This window comes from Mastacembelus armatus, chromosome 3 (genome assembly GCF_900324485.2).
Source record: "Mastacembelus armatus chromosome 3, fMasArm1.2, whole genome shotgun sequence".
Lineage (NCBI taxonomy): Eukaryota > Metazoa > Chordata > Actinopteri > Synbranchiformes > Mastacembelidae > Mastacembelus > Mastacembelus armatus.
Window position 1 is genome coordinate 15,482,903 of NC_046635.1, and position 21,669 is coordinate 15,504,571.

General features: G+C 41.5%; 1 protein-coding gene across 1 annotated transcript in view; it reads left to right on the forward strand.

Moving 5' to 3' along the window:
- The window catches only part of chs1 (chitin synthase 1), a 67,520-nt gene that overhangs the window by 22,905 nt on the left and 22,946 nt on the right, over window positions 1-21,669 (forward strand). Inside the window, exons 15-21 of the mRNA XM_026294133.1 lie at window positions 2,696-2,843; window positions 10,092-10,157; window positions 10,250-10,425; window positions 10,549-10,607; window positions 20,316-20,516; window positions 20,625-20,793; window positions 20,961-21,076. Coding sequence (XP_026149918.1) covers window positions 2,696-2,843; window positions 10,092-10,157; window positions 10,250-10,425; window positions 10,549-10,607; window positions 20,316-20,516; window positions 20,625-20,793; window positions 20,961-21,076 — 935 coding nt within the window. The remainder of the gene's footprint in view (window positions 1-2,695; window positions 2,844-10,091; window positions 10,158-10,249; window positions 10,426-10,548; window positions 10,608-20,315; window positions 20,517-20,624; window positions 20,794-20,960; window positions 21,077-21,669) is intronic.

A 21,669-nucleotide genomic window follows, 5' to 3' on the forward strand; every position in this document is an offset into this window, starting at 1 on the left:
AGCGGCTCCTCTCCGAGCTCCTCCCGGGTGACTGAGCTCCTCACCCTATCTCTAAGGGAGCACCCGGCCACCCTGCGGAGAAAGCTCATTTCAGCCGCTTGTATTCGCGATCTCGTTCTTTCGGTCATGACCCAGAGCTCATGACCATAGGTGAGAGTAGGAACGTAGATTGACCGGTAAATCGAGAGCTTCGCCTTCCGGCTCAGCTCCTTCTTCACCACAACGGACTGGTACACCGACCGCATTACTGCTGCCGATGCCCCGATCCGTCTGTCAATCTCACGTTCCGTCCTTCCCTCACTCGTGAACAAGACCCCGAGATACTTAAACTCCTCCACTTGAGGCAGGATCTCTTCCCTGGCCTGGAGATGGCAAACCACCTTTTTCCGGTTGAGTACCATGGCCTCGGACTTGGAGGTGCTGATTCTCATCCCAGCCGCTTCACACTCGGTTGCAAACCGCCCCAGCGCACGCTGGAGATCCTGGCTCCATGGAGCCAACAGGACAACATCATCTGCAAAAAGCAGAGATGAAATCCTGTGGTCCCCGAACTGGATTCCCTCCGGCCCCTGGCTGCGCCTAGAAATTCTGTCCATAAAAGTAATGAACAGAACCGGTGACAAAGGGCAGCCCTGCCGGAGTCCAACGTGTACTGGGAACAGGTCTGACTTACTACCGGCAATGCAAACCAAGCTCCTGCTCCGTTTGTACAGAGACCGGATAGCCCCCAGCAAAGGGCCCCGGACCCCATACTCCTGGAGCACCTCCCACAGGATGTCACGAGGGACCCGGTCGAATGCCTTCTCCAAGTCCACAAAACACATGTGGACTGGTTGGGAAAACTCCCATGAACCCTCGAGCACCCTCGAGAGTGTGTAGAGCTGGTCCAGTGTTCCACGCCCAGGACGGAAACCGCATTGTTCCTCCTGGATCCGAGGTTCGACCACCGGCCGGATCCTCCTCTCCAGCACCCTGGCATAGACCTTCCCCGGGAGGCTGAGGAGTGTGATCCCTCTGTAGTTGGAACACACCCTCCAGTCCCCCTTCTTAACCCTCTGGGGTCGACGCACGCGCCGGCGCGTTTTGACGCATCTTTTTCTGATAAGGCTGAAACAAACTTAAATTACTCCGTCAACTCTGTCCTGACCATAGTCTTGTGAACCAATGTTCTGTTTGTGTTTTATGGTCTTATTTCAGTGGGTAAAAAATTGTAGGTTTTCACTAACCATGCATAAACACTTTTTTCTCAAAAACACAATCATGTATAAACTTGCTGCTCACATATTATTGTAGCCAATTTTGTGCTGATTACAGTGTTATTAGACTTTAGACATTAATATGTTTAAAAAACACTGAAAAAAGCACAAATGTCAGGACATGTCAAAATTTGTCCAGGCCCCAAAAACCCCCTCAGACCCCAGAGGGTTAAAAAGAGGAACCACCACCCCGGTCTGCCAATCCAGGGGTACTGTCCCCGAACGCCACGCGATGTTGCACAGGCATGTCAGCCATGACAGCCCAACAACATCCAGAGACTTGAGGTACTCGGGACGGATCTCATCCACCCACGGTGCTTTGCCACTGAGGAGCTGCCGAACTACCTCAGTGACTTCGGCTTGGGTGATGGATGGATCAGCCTCCGAATCCCCAGCCCCTGCTTCCCTTGTGGAAGACGTGTTGACGGGATTGAGGAGATCCTCGAAGTATTCCTTCCACCATCCGACAATATCCCCAGTTGAGGTCAGCAGCTCACCACTTCCACTGTAAACAGCGTTGGCAGAGCACTCTTTCCCCTCCTGAGGCGCCGGACGGTTTGCCAGAATTTCTTCGGGGCCGACAGGTAGTCCTTATCCATGGCCTCACCGAACTCCTCCCATACCCGAGTTTTTGCCTCCATCACCGCCTGGGCTGCAGCACGCTTGGCCCTGCGGTACCTGTCAGCTGCTTCGGAAGTCCCACAAGCCAACCAAGCTCGGTAGGACTCCTTCTTCAGCTTGACGGCATCCCTTACCTCCGGTGTCCACGAACCGGGTTCGGGGATTGCCGCCACGACAGGCACCCGAAACCTTACGGCCACAGCTCCTAGCCGCCGCGTCGACAATGGAGGTGGAAAACATGGTCCATTCAGACTCAATGTCCCCAGCCTCCCCCGGGATCTGGTAGAAGCTCTCTCGGAGGTGTGAGTTAAAGACCCCTCTAACAGTGGGTTCGGCCAAACATTCCCAACAGACCCTCACAGTACGTTTGGGCCTGCCAAGTCAGAAGACATAAGTCCAACAACAGAACACCACTCGGGTTCGTATTGGGGAGGCCGTTCCTCCCAATCACGCCCCTCCAGGTTTCACTGTCGCTCCCCACGTGAGCGTTGAAGTCCCCCAACAGAATTATGAAGTCCCCGGTAGGAGCACCTTTCAGCACCCCCCCGAGAGACTCCAAAAAGGCCGGGTACTCTGCACTGTTGTTCGGCCTATGGGCCGAAACAAAAGTGAGAGACCTATCCCCGACCCGAAGGCGCAGGGAAACGACCCTTTCACTCTGGGGGGAAAACTCCAACACGTTGCGGCTGAGCTGGGGAGCTATGAGCAAGATGATTCATCCACTGCAGCTGCTTCTCATCAGGGTGTTGTTCAGGGGATGACCAGATGATATACCATATATAACTATTACTTTTCTAATCAACCATCCATCTATTCAGGGTGTTTACCAACAAAGAACCAGATGATGTTTCGATCACTGAGGCTCCTTATGGTGGAAGGCTGATGTTTGTGATGCCAGAAGGAAACATGCTTTATATTCACCTAAAAGATAAAAGTCTCATCAGGAACAAGAAAAGATGGTCCCAGGTATGAAACAGCAGTTTTTGTGTCTATATTTCCATTATATCTACATTTGGTACTGTAATGATGTACAAAATGCTATTTTCAGTATCCAGAAGTGAAAGACTTGCACCATTTTCAATTAATTAAACAACTAATGGTTTAAGCTCTAGTACTCATTGATGGTGTATAGGGGGTGGACCTATACAAGTGTTACTTCACCTATACAAGTGTTACTTCACCCATAGTGTTACGCACGAGAATGAAGCCAATTTAGTCGCCATTTTCGGTCATTATAGGCCGTCCATGTTGCTTTTGTGGTGCCAGAAGTGCCATATTTGGACAATAAGGCAGTGGCTGTGTCTGAATGTCCACCCTAGTCCCTAACCCCCAGCCCCTATATAGTGCACTCAAATAGGCTGGGCACACACTAGACAATTTTAAGACTGATTTCATGCCCGATTTGCTCCCTCCGTGGGGGTGTGGCCCGATCCCAGGTTTGTGGCGACCGATAATCTGTCTAAAGAATCCTCAAGTGTGTGGTGTCAACACAATTATTGTACTGCTTCTGATCGGTTCGGAGCCTAAACATGTTTGGTATTTATGATCACTGATCGGGGAGGCTCCAACGGAATGCCCTCAATAGCCAGTGAGATAGAGCAGTCCGAAAAACATTACCAACTGAATGTCGTGTAAGGTACACGACATTCATTCAAACATCATAGCAAATCAAAACAAAACCAGCGCCGAACGGCACACTGCAGACAGGCTTTTTGAATTGTTTAAACAGCACCAGTGTCTTTTAATGTATTGTGCATGAGATAACGTTACTACAATAGCCGACAATGAAAAGGCATGCGTCACGTCACGTTACGAGAGTTTGTGAAATTGCCATACTATAGTCGGCAAGTGTGTGTGGTCTCCCAGTCAATGTTGCTAGATTGGGCAGTATTCCGCTCAATTGGGCTACCTTTTATAATCTTGGGCTGGAAAAATGTGTCTTGGGCCGGTAATAAAAAATTGGGCTAGTTTTTGTTTTGCACTGCGATGTTTTACAGGCAGTAAATAAACTTTCAAGATTTATGGTCATTAAATACAACACCGTTTAATTCAATTCAATTCAATTCAATTTTATTTGTATAGCGCCAAATCACAATACAAATCATCTCAAGGCACTTTACAAAAACTAAAACTAAAAACCCAACAATTCCCTTATGAGCAAGCACTTGGCGACAGTGGAGAGGAAAAAACTCCCTTTAACGGAAGAAAAAAACCTCCAGCAGAACCGGGCTCAGTTTGGGCGGCCATCTGCCTCGACCGGTTGGGGTGAGTGGATAGAGCAGAGAGAAAAGAACAGCAACAATAAACAACAAATAGACACTGCAAGTTGGTGGGGCCAGTAACTGCACATCAGCGATAAACAGCTCCAGGACCAGGGACACCTGCAGAAGGTACAGAGAGAGAGAGAGAGAGAGGGAGGGAGAGAGCACAAACTAGGGGAGAGAGAGAGCACAAGGTTAGTAACATTCAATGGTGGAATATACATGAGGTGGGAGAGAAGGGGGGGGGGGGGGGGGGGTAGGGTAGGGGAGCTTAGTGCACCGATGGTCCTCGGGCAGTCTAGGCCTATAGCAGCATAACTAACTAAGGGATGGTTCAGGGTTGCCTGAAGCCAGCCCTAACTATATGCTTTGTCAAAGAGGAAGGTTTTAAGTCTTAAAAGTACAGAGAGTGTCTGCCTCCTGAACCCAGGCTGAGAGCTGGTTCCACAGGAGAGGAGCTTGATAGCTAAAGGCTCTGCCTCCCATTCTGCTTTTGAGAACTCTGGGAACCACAAGTAGGCCTGCACTCTGAGAGCGAAGTGGTCTATTGGGATAATATGGTACTATGAGGTCTTTAAGGTATGAAGGAGCTTGATTATGAAGGGATTTGTATGTGAGAAGAAGGATTTTAAATTCTATTCTATATTTTACAGGGAGCCAATGAAGAGAAGCCAATATAGGAGAAATATGATCTCTCTTGCTAGTTCCTGTCAGGACTCTGGCTGCGGCATTCTGGATTAATTGGAGGCTTTTTATTAAGATATTAGGACATCCAGATAGTAATGAGTTACAGTAATCTAGCCTTGAGGAAACAAACGCATGGACTAGTTTTTCTGCATCATTTTGAGACAGGATGTTCCTAATTTTGGAAATGTTGCGCAGGTGAAAGAATGCAGTTCTAGAAATTTGTTTTATGTGTGAGTTAAAGGACATGTCCTGGTCAAAAATAACTCCAAGGTTTTTTACAGTAGTGCTGGAGGCCAGGGCTATGCCATCTAGAGTAGCTATAATTTTAGAAAAGTTATTTCTGAGATTTTTAGGCCCAAATATAATGACTTCTGTTTTCTCCGAGTTTAAAAGTAAAAAGTTACTGGTCATCCAAGCCTTTATGTCAGTTAGACAGGCTTGAAGTCTGGTTAACTGGTTTGTGTTAACAGGTTTAATAGATAGATATAACTGAGTGTCATCCGCATAGCAGTGGTAATTAATAGAGTGCTTCCTAATGATATATCCTAAAGGAAGCATGTACAGGGTGAACAGAATCGGTCCTAGCACAGAACCTTGTGGAACTCCATAACTAACTTTATTTTAGCGTCCACAACTTACACGAACTTCACTGTGCAACTCTACATTTAAGATAGCCTATCCTGTTTTGATTTGCGAAAAAGGAGATACTGAGATTTGTCCTGTTAGATTTTGCTGCACAGTGTATTCTAATGTAACCAAATTCCGGTAATCTACTTACCATATACAAGAAATAAAAATCTCTAGGGTCTAAGATCACAAGTGTTAACCGCTATGTCTCGGTTCTTGATGCAAGAGAAAATATATACCTGTCTCTTAGGCTGAAGGAACCATTGATCCCACTCAGATACACACTTTTCAGTTTTCAAGTTCCAACTTATTATTTAAGCATATTTCTCTTAGAAAAAAAAATATCGGGGTAACCTCAATCCGGCTATACAGTTTGAATATCCCACAAAAACAAATTTACAAACCAAAGTAAAATAAATAAATAAACAAAATCTGGCCAGAAAAAGAAAATTACAATCAATTGCTGCAGCTGTACTCAGTTTTGATGCTGTTGTTGAAATTACACTTTCACAGTGATACTGTCACATCAACTAGGGGGATTTCTGCCACCTAGTGGTTTCCAACCGACATTATCTGATATAAAATAAATAAAGTAAATAAAACATATCCTAACTGGGATATCTAATTCACTCCAAGCAAATATAGTAAAGTCCAGAATTTTCATGAGATTTTATGTTGTTGGATGACAGTAACATTTCTCTACCGCATAGTTCATATTTGGCAATTTCCTATAATGACAAGGTGACCAACTGTAACTTAACCAATATTTTGGGTAGGGTTACACTAACATTAGCTAAAATGCCGGAAAGTGGGGAAAATACAAGAAAAGTTATCGAAGGGGGCTGGTTTTTATCAGAATGGGCGGGTTCTACTGTCCAGGCGAGATTTTGTCAGTGGTTGAATCCTCTAGTCACTAGGTCACTAACAGGCGGACCCAAAAGCTGCCCCATACGGACCTGGACCTACAGCCAAAAGAGAAGGTTATGATTTAAAACCTAACGGGGCGCTTTTATTTCCACCGGCTTTTGTAGACTTTATTGTAGTGGAAACGCACAGACCAATTGCATGCGAGTTGCATGGGTTTCATAAACATGCTCAAAAGAATGGCTCTTCAGCGCCCCCGACAAAAGTGAAAATACATCGCGCCTATGGGAGCCCCACTGACATTTTTGTCATCGCACAGTCACCAAACCTGGCACATCTCTTCTTCTTCTTCTTCTTCTTCTTCTTCTCCAAGCAAAAAAGCTTATCATGTCGAGGTCGTGCGACCAACAGGAAGTCCACCAGCTGGGAGTTTATCTTGAGGTCATTGAGTTCGTTGATTTTGTTCACCTCGTACTTGAACGAATGAGCTCATTTTTGGTCAGCCTCCTCTGTACGAGAGGAGCTGCAAAAGTTATCCAAATTTCGTAATTCATTTTTACGCTTTTCCTTTGGCGGGCGTGGCAAGTTGACGCAGGTTTTTGGCACCTTCGAAGTGTCACAGATCACACGCATTGTCAGATTACAATCTGACCAATTGATGAACTGTAGACCCCGGGGGCCTGAATCCAGGTGATTGAACAAAATCACTGTAGGCACTATAGCAATTTGAATATTGGCAAAAATTTGAATGGAGAGCCAAAATTTAGTTTGTCAGAATGTACCAAATTTTGCACACAAATCCTTTAGGGAATTCTGATCAAAATAGCCAATGAGAGGACATGCTCTATTTTCCACGCTGTTGCCTTGGAGATGACAGACATCCACCATTCATTTCCTAAGGAGAGCTGTACTGAGGGATGAAAATGCATGGAGAGCCAAAATTTTGTTTGTCAGAAATGTACCAAATTTGGCACAGACATCCTTTAAGGCATCCTGATCATAAAAGCCAATCAGACCCATGCTCTATTTTCAAGGCTGTTGCCTTGGCGATGACCAAATCTTGCCATACAATTTCCAATGGGAATTTTGCAAAATGTCCAGTTTTTGAACACCTCGTACTTGAGCGAACCCGTTCTAGGGCTTTTGACCGACTGAGCTGATTCTAGAGCATCATCTAGACATGTGGGGAAGCTAAAGTTATCCAAATTTTTTTGTTAGCTTTCACGGTTTTCCCTTGCCAGACCCCAGATATTGACCTATGTTTCGCCATCTTCAAATTGTGATAACTCACAAACGCATGGTCAGATGTCAGTCGGACCAATTGATGAATTGTAGAGCCCACTGGCCTGAACCCATGTGACTTAAGAAAATCACTATAGATGCAATAGCGCCCCATATGTACTTGCACTTACTTTGTCAGAACTGTACCAAATTTGGCACAAGCATCCTTCAGGGCATCCTCATCAAAAAGCCAATTGGACCACACCCTATAGATGCAATAGCGCCCCCTATGTACTTGCACTTACTTTGTCAGAACTGTACCAAATTTGGCACAGACCTCCGTGTGGTCCACTCAAGGGCGTGGTCTACTTGGGGGGGGGGGGGGGGGGTGGGGGGGGGGACACAAGGGCAGCTTATCGCCGCTTGCGGCTATATTATTAAAATTATGTCTGTGTTCTCCCACGTTTTTAAAATCGTTTAAAATTTTAAAATCATCTAGTGTGTGCCCAGCCTCAGCTAACAGTTTCAGACACTCACCCACTACTCTTTTTTTGTTGCCGATTATGACATAGCACTGGTCGGCGGCACATGTAGATGTCATTCGGTGGACTTCCTGTTTCAAACTCAAATTATTTTTATTAATTAAGTGATGAAAATTTATCACATCCCGGATATTTTCTTAAAAGGTGTAACTTAACCATCTGTTCATCCATTTTCAGCTACAATATGTTATGTCAACCTGTCAAGAATTTACATGTATTTTTCTTTCATGTGTACATTCTCATTTGCATTTTTTGTGAAGCATATTTTAGTATCTATGCTCTAATAAAATTGAATTTTAATTCATTCGAAATTGTGATTTATGCTGTATGCTACTGTACTAATTTTCGCACTACTCCGCCATTTTTTCATCCACACATGGTCTATTATGCACATCTAGTGCCCATCGCTGCTACGCAATCTGTACCGGAAACACGATTTGTACTGCGCATGTGCGAAAAAGTATCTACTTCCTCTCTGAAATAAGTCGAAACAAATTATGGCAGTTTCGAGTATTTGCACTGACTGCTGTTGTTTTACCCTCTCTATCAGATCTGACCTCTGTAACGCAGTTTAATCTTTTTTTTAATACATTTATTTGGTTTATTATATCAATATTTTATTATGTCTATATTTGGCTTTAGGCTGCTTCGTGATATTTCCTGGTTTGTTAAATTGTGGCAGCATTAATGCCTGTTTGTTTTAAAGTGTTAATAAGATATAACTACACAGTCAATTTTTGGTAAAATTTGCGAAGGTTAATATGTGGCACAAATGTACTTCATTAAAATAAATAAATAGGAAAATTAAAATTAGAGTTGTTTAACTTTGTTATACACAATTTGGGAAATACAGATGTGTATATATGTTTATTTCATTTCATTGATGGTAAAATTCGAAGACACCCGGTTCACCTTCCAACGATCCAGAAATTTTTGAAGTCGTACATAAAATGTCCATACCGCTGTCACACATATTCGTCACTCTCCACCACGTTTCTAACCGAGCATATGGGCATAACAAATCTGGTAGTTGAGACCATAACTCTAAAACGTTGGTGATAACAGGAAGTGGCGTCAATTTCGCACATGCACAGTACAAATCGTGTTTCCAGTACAGATCGTGTAGCGCTCACTACTTTTTACAATGCATTGTGGGAGATTTTGAGGGAACTACTTTCCAGTTACTGGCGATTCAAACATCACTACAAAATGGCATAGTCAATGTATAGGGCCCTATATTGTGATTAGGGAGGACATGCGGACACAGCCAACATCTAGAGAAAGTTGCTGACCACAACATGCTGACCACTGAGCCAATCAGCAGCGAGCTTGTTGAACATACTGGAGAGAACGGCAAATCCATTCCAGGATGGAGGGGCGGGTAGCCTAAAGCCATAATGTGTGGGTAAAGAAACTGTCAATCATCCCAACATAGGGGTGGAACAAGGTGATATGGATTAAAGGAGGCCTTTACCTTAATATCTTGTGTTATGGAGCAAATATCAACATAAAAAATCAGGAATATTAAGAGCATGTTCAAACAAAGATGAAAAAGCCACAATGATTACTGTGGCAAAATTAGTGACTTAGTAATTGGTGCTGATTTTTCAATGGCAGTCAATGGGAGCCATGGCTTGATGGAGCCAACAGCTGCTTCCTATATGGATTCAAACACATATAAGTGGGCTTACTATGTCCACTTCTTCTACAGTCATTGTTATTACTGCAAAGTGAATCTATTTCCCTAAATAAATTATGAATATTGACAATGGGCTACGCAAGTGAGTATGCGCTTTAAGCATAATGTTGTACTACAGTATCTCTATGTTTACAGTAAGTGTAATTGGATGCTTTATAGTACTGATTATCTTTATTATTAATTAATGAATTATTATTAATTAAATTGTCTTTTTTAAATGTGTTTATTTAAATACAATTTCTCTGTCTCCCGGGTAATTTAAATGCATACTTCAGTTCTGCTAAAATTTTACATTAATGTATGTGTCTTTCAGATTATGTATATGTATTACCTTCTCGGTTGGAAGGGCTACATCATCAAGAACCCTCAGAAAATCACAGTAAGACTTTTGAAAAATGTGTGCGTATTAATATCACACAGTGTCTGTGTAAAATATTTAAACATGTAAAATATCCAACCTGTTTCGTCCAGCGCCAGAATAACCCCTGTAGAGCCAGTTTGATCTCCTTGGATGGTGAGATTTTTCTGTTGCCTCAGTACGATAATGACAACAAGAGAAAATTCATTTCAGATGACAACACCTATATCTTGGCACTGGATGGAGACACTGACTTCCATCCTAAAGCTGTTATTCTACTTGTAGACAGGTCAGTGACAGACAACTAATTTATTTCTACCATCATTGGTCAAGACTGACAACTTGTTTTTCAGAGTTTTCTGTATCTAAAACATTTTTAAATGCAGTAATTAAACATGGTTTTAATTGACAGGTTGAGGATGTATGAAAATGTAGGTGCAGCATGTGGTAGAATCCATCCTACTGGTATGGGTAAGTACACACTTTTTAAAATGTCAAACTATTTTATATGTTGGCTGCTAACCGTCAGGCAGTCTCCCATCCCATCAGCCGTTGTGGAAGACCAGGGGATGCTAGAATCACCCACTGAGGTTGCACAAACCAGTCTTAGTGTCGACCTGAAGTAAAGTGAAAGGTTTGGGAAGGGCATCTGGTGTAAAAGTTGTGCCAAATCAGTCATGTGGATCAAATGGTTTATGGCAACCCCTAACTGGAGCAGCAGAAAGGAAGAAAAAAAAAACAATTTCTATGTGTTTGCACCTCATTTTTATGCTTAAATTGTTGACATGTTTCCTTTCTTGCATTATGTAAGGTACTTTGAATTTCCATTTTGTACAAAATGTGCTGCACAAATAAACCTGCCTTTGTCTTAGGCAGGAGATCATTGAGGGCATCAGCCCCATATATTTTGAGCTTAGCCTTGAATAAATTAAGGAAAATATTTATGGAACCCCGTGAAGTCTCCAAAATTAAATAAATAAATAGGACATCATAAAAATAACAAATTATTTTAAGAAAAATACACATTATTTAAATGAACATACACAATTTTATAATATGACCATGAAATTGTAAAATATGCGGTGGTGTGGATTGGACAATAAAGAGAAATGTCCCACTATACCTCAGTTCAGCCAACATCCCTACAGAACATTGTAGCTCGAGTGGTTTACACCATGAGATCAAACAGTTAACACATAGAATAAGGAAGACACCGGTTCTGGTTTAAAGACAAATAAACCTTGAAGCAGTCACATTTACCGACATTATAGACTTTTTCACACTGTTACATCTGGGAATTTTACATACTGATCATTTCAGAAGTTGGAGCATGTTCAAGATTGTCAGGTACTAACTACACAAGGATTTTAAAGGACTGCAATCTTCTACATGCCCACATGATGGCGCTGTAGGGATCATCACATTGAGATCACCATTCAAACCAAGTCTGCCAAATAATTTTTTCAACTCTACAGCAGGTGCCACTATAGTATCAGGCTTCAATATTGTTTACATGCGGTCATAGGGAGTGTCAGTGGCTAGGTTTACATTGAATATTGACCTTTACATCAGTAAACCTGGCTCTAGATTCAACAGTTGTAGTTACATAAGTAGCCACATGAGGGCATGACAGCTGTCAATTTTTAGTATGTTCAGAATGTCAGCACAAGTCAGCTATGTACCAGATTTCACAACTGTGCCCATTATAGTTTTTGAGATATAAAAGTGAAAACATAATTCTTACTTGTAGTTCCCCCTAGTGCCTAGGTCACTAACAGGCGGACCGCGGTCCGGGTGCGGACCCAAAAGCTGCCCCATACGGACCCGGAACTACAGCCAAAAGAGAAGGTTATGATTTAAAACCTAATGGGGCGCTTTTATTTCCACTGGCTTTTGTAGACTTTACGGTAGTGGAAACGCACAGACCAATTGCATGCGAGTTGAGCCATCCCACGTGATACCACTCAGCCAATCAAGTCTGTGCATTCCAGGCGGTAAACATTACGACTCTCTACAGTGTAAACAGAGGTAGAGGCAAGTTACACATGTAAAGACGGTACAAAGAAAAAGAAAAAAGGAGATACATGTAGAAAACAAAGGGAATGAAACAGGCGAGTGAGACAGAGAAAGAGAGAAATAAGGAACAAATGGCGCCCCCCAAAAAAAGAAAAGTGAACAGCGAAAATAGAGCATTTAATCCGGAATGGACAGACTCATTTCTGTTCATACATCTTACTGGGAACACTAAACCAGTGTGTCTCTAATGTTCAGAAACCGTGGCACTTATTAAAAGTGCCAATGTGAAGACACAACATAAAGATTATGAATTCATTTGATTTGACAGTCAGGTATTGATTACATGCAGATGTTGATAAAACTACTAGGCTACTTAAATCTATATCACACTAACTAGTTAGACATTATGATCTTCCGGACCTTTGCTTGAAGAAATTTTCTCTAACTGGACCTCTTTAAATTTTAGTTGAATAACCCTGCTCTACAGCATGGCTGGGAGTAGAAATCCTGCAACTACTTAACAGGTTTGGTTTGCATAGCTAATTTTATTCAGAAGTTATGCCATTGGAATTCTAAATATCTGCACACTTAATATTAAATGGCTAACAACAGGAATTTTCAAGAGTGGGTGGGACCATTGTTTTCAGGGGCATCCAAATAGGGTGTGTACCAGTTTGTAAGGAGTTTGCATGAACTATGCACTAAAGGGAAAGGTAAAAGTGTTTCACGAAAAATTCAATATAGCAGAAAATCTAGTCAGACGGAAGTGGATGGTCCCAATTAGAAAAAGTTGCAGAATGATCCAAGGAACGCATGGAAACAAAGATTTTAGTGAGGCACTCACTAGCACTGGCCACATGGGGAGTGCTGTAGAGATCATTTTCCAGTATGTGAAGCACTTTGCCAGAGTATCTATGTACAAAGTTTCATCACTGTAGCCTATACAGTTTTTTAGAAAAAGTTTTTGTGCACACTTCCATAGACCGTCATTCAATAATAATAATAATAATAATAATAATACTATTCATATAAAATCAACTATTAGAAATATCAGCATTAAAAGTAAGACCACACTTCTCTTCAATATGCATAACATTTTAGAGTTGGAAGCATGTTTTTAGCTGTAAGCGTGTAGGAATATTTCTTGATTTCAGCAATCGCACTAATAAAAACTGCTGCAATTTAATGAAACTAGACGATGCAATTTCTGAAGAAATTGCGTTGGGATTGCTGACTACTGCAAAATTCTAAGGCAAATTTTGTTGTTGGCTGCTAAACAGCTGAAGCATGTTTTGAATTGCCTGACACAGTTGGAATAATCGAGAACTATGAACTATGAATTCCTTCTCACTTTTTGGGTTTTAAGCAGGAGGTGTCAGAAAAGTTACCTTTGTAGTGAGGGGTCTTTCAGGACTTTTAATTTGAGAAAATGCTATAAAGAGCTTTTATTTTGAAAGGACAAAGTGCTACAGGAAACTCATGGGACCTTATACTAGAATCTGAACTTTATTTTGAATATTCATCATACTTTACAAAAATGTAATATCTCAAACCTGGCCTGCTTCGAGAGACACCATGGCTGACATTTAAAACAACCTTTAAAACAAGCTTTTATTTTGAAATAATCCTAAACAAAGGCTTTTATTTTGAAAGCACAAGATGCTGTGCTGCATTGAGTTGACCTTCAACTAAAAGCTTAGTCTTAAGTTTAAATAGTCACTATACTTTGAACAGTATTTGAGTGTTCATTATACTTGAGAAAGGTTCAGTCACTTGCTCTAAATAACTGTAGACTCTTATTGTGAAAGTGCTGTCATGTCCTGCTTCGAGAAGACAACATGGCTGACAACACCGAGAATGGTCCCCATGTCTAACAGCAGTGGACATTAGGCAGCCAGTCAGTCTAATTACCAACCACAGGCAGCTGTGGTGAACAATGTTTATATATACAATGCGTTCAGAAAGTATTCAATGCAACCACAAGGGGGCACAATCCAGTGTCTTCATGTGCCGGTCACAAGTCTGGGTAAATGCAGAGGGTTGTGTCAGGAAAGGCATCCGATGTAAAATTTAAGTTAAATCAAACATGCGAATACCAAAGATGATTCACTGTGGCGACCCCTGAAGGGAGCAACAGAAAGGAAAAGAAGAAGATTCAGAAAGTATTCAGACCCTGTTAATTTTTTTTCAATTCAATTCAATTCAATTTTATTTGTATAGCGCCAAATCACAATACAAATCATCTCAAGGCACTTTACAAAAACTAAAACTAAAAACCCAACAATTCCCTTATGAGCAAGCACTTGGCGACAGTGGAGAGGAAAAAACTCCCTTTAACGGAAGAAAAAAACCTCCAGCAGAACCGGGCTCAGTTTGGGCGGCCATCTGCCTCGACCGGTTGGGGTGAGTGGATAGAGCAGAGAGAAAAGAACAGCAACAATAAACAACAGACACTGCAAGTTGGTGGGGCCAGTAACTGCACATCAGCGATAAACAGCTCCAGGACCAGGGACACCTGCAGAAGGTACAGAGAGAGAGAGAGAGAGAGAGGGAGGGAGGGAGAGAGCACAAACTAGGGGAGAGAGAGAGCACAAGGTTAGTAACATTCAATGGTGGAATATACATGAGGTCGGAGAGAAGGGGGAGGGGGGGGGCGGGTAGGGTAGGGGAGCTCAGTGCACCAATGGTCCTCGGGCAGTCTAGGCCTATAGCAGCATAACTAACTAAGGGATGGTTCAGGGTTGCCTGAAGCCAGCCCTAACTATATGCTTTGTCAAAGAGGAAGGTTTTAAGTCTAGCCTTAAAAGTACAGAGAGTGTCTGCCTCCTGAACCCAGGCTGAGAGCTGGTTCCACAGGAGAGGAGCTTGATAGCTAAAGGCTCTGCCTCCCATTCTGCTTTTGAGAACTCTGGGAACCACAAGTAGGCCTGCACTCTGAGAGCGAAGTGGTCTATTGGGATAATATGGTACTATGAGGTCTTTAAGGTATGAAGGAGCTTGATTATGAAGGGATTTGTATGTGAGAAGAAGGATTTTAAATTCTATTCTATATTTTACAGGGAGCCAATGAAGAGAAGCCAATATAGGAGAAATATGATCTCTCTTGCTAGTTCGTGTCAGGACTCTGGCTGCGGCATTCTGGATTAATTGGAGGCTTTTTATTAAGATATTAGGACATCCAGATAGTAATGAGTTACAGTAATCTAGCCTTGAGGAAACAAACGCATGGACTAGTTTTTCTGCATCATTTTGAGACAGGGTGTTCCTAATTTTGGAAATGTTGCGCAGGTGAAAGAATGCAGTTCTAGAAATTTGTTTTATGTGTGAGTTAAAGGACATGTCCTGGTCAAAAATAACTCCAAGGTTTTTTACAGTAGTGCTGGAGGCCAGGGCTATGCCATCTAGAGTAGCTATAATTTTAGAAAAGTTATTTCTGAGATTTTTAGGCCCAAATATAATGACTTCTGTTTTCTCCGAGTTTAAAAGTAAAAAGTTACTGGTCATCCAAGCCTTTATGTCAGTTAGACAGGCTTGAAGTCTGGTTAACTGATTTGTGTTAACAGGTTTAATAGATTGATATAACTGAGTGTCATCCGCATAGCAGTGGTAATTAATAGAGTGCTTCCTAATGATATATCCTAAAGGAAGCATGTACAGGGTGAACAGAATCGGTCCTAGCACAGAACCTTGTGGAACTCCATAACTAACTTTTGTTCGTGTGGAAGGTTCATCATGGACATGAACAAACTGGAATCTGTCCGATAAATAGGATTGGAACCACTTTAACGCTGTTCCTCTGATACCAATCACATGCTCCAGTCTCTGTAATAAGATGTTGTGGTCAATGGTGTCGAATGCTGCACTAAGGTCTAGGAGGACAAGTATCGAAACAAGTCCATTATCTGAGGCTAAGAGAAGATCGTTGGTAACTTTCAACAGTGCTGTTTCTGTACTATGATGTGCTCTAAATCCTGATTGGAAATCTTCAAATAGTTCATTCCTGTGTAAGTGGTCTGATAGCTGCTTAGCAACAGCTTTTTCTAGGATTTTAGAAATAAATGGCAGGTTGGATATTGGTCTATAATTAGCCAAGACACCTGGATCAAGACTAGGCTTTTTGAGTAAAGGTTTGATTACTGCAGTCTTAAAGGCCTGTGGTACGTAGCCTGATACTAGAGATAAATTTACCAAGTCCAATAAAGATGAGTTCATTAATGGCAGGGTGCCTTTAAGCAGTCTAGTCGGGATGGGGTCCAAGAGACACGTTGATGATTTCGATGAAGCAACTACTGATGTAAATTCAGAGAGATCTATAGGAGAGAAGCAGTCTAAACATAACTGAGGTCCTACAGATGATTCAAGAGCTACTGTAGTAAAAGATTCATTTATTGCAGGTATAGGAAGCATCTGCTGAATTTTATCTCTAATAGTTGTGATTTTATTTGTAAAGAAACTCATAAATTCATCACTGCTGAGAGCTAAGGGAACACTGGGCTCAACGGAGCTGTGACTTTTTGTCAGCCTGGCTACAGTGCTGAAAAGAAACCTGGGATTGTTCTTATTTTCCTCGATTAGTGATGAATAGTATGCAGTTCTGGCTTTACGGAGAGCTTTTTTATATGTTAGTAGACTGTTTTTCCAGGCTAGAAAAATTTCCTCTAAGTTTGTGGAACGCCACTTCCTTTCCAGCCTTCGTGATGCCTGCTTTAAGGTACGAACATGTAAATTATACCATGGGGCTAGTCTTCTCTGAATCACTAACTTCTTTTTCAGAGGGGCTACAGAATCAAGCATTTCACGCAGTGAGGTTACAGCGCTGTCAACAACATGATCAATTTGGTAGGGAGTAGGATTAAGGCAGCTGCCCTCCATTATGTTTATACTTGGCATAGATGTAAATAAAGATGGAATCATTTTCTTAAATTTATTAACAGCGTTGTCAGATAAACATCTGCTGTAGTGGAATTTTCTTCCAGACGCTGCATGATCCATCATTTTAAATTCGAAAGTTATTAAAGAATGATCTGACAAAACAGGATTTGGGGGGAAAATTATTAGATGTTCAATTTCGATGCCATAGGTCAGAACAAGATCAAGGGTGTGATTAAAACAGTGGGTGGGTTTATTAACGTTTTGAATGAAACCAATTGAATCTAATATAGAATTAAATGCAATGCTGAGGCTGTTATTTTCAACATCTACATGAATGTTATAATCTCCCACTATAATGACTTTATCTGATCTAAGCACTAAATCAGACAGGAAGTCAGGGAATTCAGTTAAAAACTCTGAGTAAGGAACAGGTGGACGGTACAAAATGACAAGTAGAACTGGTTTTTGTGTTTTCCAGTTTGTATGTGAGAGACTAAGAGTGAGGCTCTCAAATGAGTTATAACTATTCTGAGGATGAAAGTTTAATAATAAGTTTGACTGGAAAGCCCAGTCAAAAATTTTTCAATTTTGTTATGTTGCATCATGGTACTACAATTGTTTAAATTCATTTTTTTCTCATTAATTCACACTCAACACCCCATAATGACGAAGTGAAAACAGAATTTTAGAAATTGTTCTATTAAAAAGAAAAAAATCACATTTCGTAAGTATTTAGACCCTTTACTCAGTACTTAGTTGAAGCACCTTTGGCAGCCATCTGTACTTTGCTCCACTCAGCTTTGCCTCAACCCTGACCAGTCTCCCAGTTCCTGCTGCTGAAAAACACCCCCACAGCATTATGCTGGCACCACCATGCTTCACTGTTGGGATGGTATTGGGCAGCTGATGAGATGTACCTGGTTTCCTCCAAACATAATTTTTAGATGTGAGGCCAAACCGTTCAATGTTGGTTTCATCAGACCAGAGAATCTTGTTCCTCAGAGTTTGAGAGTATTTCAGGTGCTTTATTGCAAACTTCAAGTGGGCTTTCATGTGTTTTGCACAGAGGCTTCCGTCTAGCCATTCTACCATAAAGTCTAGATTAGTTGAAGGCTGCAGTGATGGTTATCCTTCTGGAGCTTTGTCCCATCTCCACAAAGGATCTCTGAAGTTTAGTCAGAGTGACCATCAGGTTCTTGGTCCCCACTTTTACTAATGCCCTTCTTCCATGACTACTCAGCAAACCAGGATTTTTCAGCTCTTGGAGGAGTCCTGGTTTGCCAAACATCTTCCATTTGAATATTATGGAGGTCACTGTGCTCCTGGGAACCTTCAGTGGAGCAGAAACCTTTGCAGCTTCAGTGCAGCCCTGTGCCTATTAACAATCCTGTCTCTGAGCTCTACAGGCAGTTCCTTTGACCTCATGGCTTGGTTTCTGCTCTGGTTCATTATCAGCTGTGAGGCCTTCTATAGAGAGGTGTGTGCCTTTCCAAATCATGTCCAATCAATTTAATTTACCAAAGGTGGACTCCAATCAAGGTGTAGAAACATCTCAGCAATGATCAAGAGAAATAGGTTTCTGAGCTAATTTTCATGTGTTGTTGAAGACAACCATTATACATTTACAAACATTTTTTAAAATTCTGTTTTCACTTTGTCATTAATGGGCAATGAGTGTAGATTATTGAGAAAAAAACTAATCAAAAGAATTGTAGAATCAAGCTGGAACATAAAAAATGCATAAGTAAAAGGGGTCTGAATACTTTCTGAATGCACGCTATATTTATTTTGTTTCAGTGCATTAACGTAAATTTCTAACTAGTTGTATATTTACTTTTTTCTTCTGGTAAATGGATGGCAGAATAGACACAGCAAAGGTGTATTGTTGCCCTCTATTGTTAGTAAGCACAACCCATTTGTTGTGTGCCTTGCCACTGGTGACTCTAAGCTGCAGTAAACTGAATTAGTGTCATGACTATTGCAAACGTTCTGGCAAGTCTGGTCCTATTTGTTATCAGATTTGGTTATTATGATTTCATACTGTCGTGGAAATTTCATTAAGTTTGAGAGTTGCTAATTCTCAGAAATAAGTGATGAAGCATCTCAGGTTTAATCACGGGTGCCCGGAGAGAAGTCTTTACAGAATTCTCTGTTGTTCTGTTGCAGATTCAGGGTTATATAGGTTGACAAAAAGGGGTGGACTCATATTGGAAAAAGACCCCACATGTTTGTCCAGGTGTCCTCTACCATCAGGCCTTTACCAGCACTAAAACAAATTGTTGGCAGTTATTTACAAGCCTCTGAACCACAAAACACTACACCAATAAAACACTAGACCCCTAAAAACCAAATACCATGCATTCTTTAGCCCAATCTATTGAAGTGACCCTTTGACCCCCTGTTCCATGCTGTGTAAAACCCCCAAAATACAAAGCCTCTACAAACTAATGGCATCATACAAGGTGAGCAGTATGAAATTAAAAGAGGCTGGATTGACCACATCTATTTTATCAGGCACCTCAAAACACACCCAGACAAGTCAGTCAGTCGACACTTGGTTTAGCTCAACATCAGCTATCTAATGTTAGCTTGTTACTAGCTTTGTAGAGCTATATTGTCTGCAAGTATTGTTCTTTTCAACCATGAGACTGAAGACTTGACTTGCACTTGTGACCAGAGACTTGAGACTTGACTTGAACTTCCAACAAATTTATTTGTGAGCATCTCTGCTCTCTCCTGTTTACCTTCCTCCCACATCCTTGTGCGCTGCTTTTGGCATCCCTTCTGTCATCCATTGGCATCAAAAGACACTGAGAGTGTGGTCTCCATACCTGGCTTGCATCAGTCTTCATAGTTGTTGTCCATGTGGGTGGTGGAATCAGGGACCATCACAGGAGGACTGCATGGGCATGGTGTGAGAAGATCGTAATTGCAAATAATGCTGCTGTAGAGACCAAGAGCATGAACCCTTGGAGGACAGGAAAGTGCAGAAATGCTGACCACAAACCAGTCTGCAAACTGGAGCATGGACTGAGAGGCCCCAAGAAGCTCCTGTAACACTGTCAAATCCACAGCAGTTTGATATTTAACACCAAAAAAGACCTTACAACTTGATGTGTGTCTCTGTGTCAGCATCTCAGGGCTTGAGGTCCCATCATGGCTACATGAATGCCACATTTAAAGTGTTTATTTTCATTTCTGCAGATCATCTCTAATTTCTCTGCCCCTTTGTTTCTTCACTTTGTCTCCATGACTACATGAATTTGCTCCCCACCCTGTATGCCATCCCAGGTCCTATGGTGTGGTACCAGAAGTTTGAATATGCAGTTGGCCATTGGCTACAGAAGACAGCAGAGCATGTATTTGGCTCTGTGCTGTGCAGTCCAGGGTGTTTCAGCTTGTTTAGAGGGTCTGCTTTAATGGATGATAATGTTTTAAAGAGATACACGACAACTGCTACAAGAGCTGCGGAATATGTGCAATATGATCAAGGTTGGCACACATTTTAGATTCAGTTTTGTCTGTTCATGTTTCTCCTTCCTGTTCACATGCATTTTACATACATCTTTTTGCCTTGTTTGTGCATGTTCACCTTTCTAGGGGAGGATCGTTGGCTGTGTACTTTGTTACTGCAACAAGGATGGCGTGTTGAATACAATGCTGCATCAGATGCATACACCAACTCACCACAGGAGTTCAAAGAGTTTTACAACCAGAGGAGACGATGGGGACCCTCTACCCTGGCCAATACATTGGACCTTCTGCACAGGTTTTATTTATATTTCTATATAAACATGAAATCAAAGGTTGACATATTTAATCTTTATTTTTATTTGGAATGTAGTTACTTCTACATATATTTCCTCAGTCTGTTGATTACTACAAAATGTACATTATATTGATATTAGCTCTTGTGGTTGTGGTTCTGAATTGCAGTGGCGCTGAGACAGTGAAGAGAAACTCGTCCATCTCCAGGCTTTACATTCTCTACCAGATGTTCACAGTTGGTTCCTCTATCTTGGGGCCAGCATCTGTGACTCTCATGATAGCAGGTTGGTGCAGGTCTACTTGGCTAACGTTAGGCCATATTGGTGGTCATTTAATTCTAAGATTTTCATCTATGTTTCCCTCACTGGTATCTTTTCATTGCAAAAACTTTTTAACTTACATAAGATGTCTGTTCCTCCTATCCTTAATGTGAAGCAGTAAAGGAGCATGTCAAGCTGTAACAGACTTTTGTGAAGGATGCGCTCGTATATACTCAGCTACAGATCCTTCATGCAGTCCTTACTCTTCAGCAAAATAAAAGCAACATCTGACTGCTGACATCTTTCTGCCATGGTGTCCCTGTTTCAGCCCTCTTAACTCTTTTCATAATTTTTAAGAAAAGTCTTATTTTTGTCCAGAATTCAGCAATATATGGCCATTCTGCCAATAGTTCCACATCTATTTGTGTGGACAAAGACCACAATGCCAATGCCAATATCCATGCCACTCAGTGTTACAAACAACTAAAAGAACTGTCATATAAGAAGTGCCTTCCATTTCCATCACAAAAACATCCAGGTCAGCTTACAATATTTTTGTTCTTTTGTTTCTTTTTGTTATTTTGTTTTTCTCTTTATTATTATTATTATTTTTATTA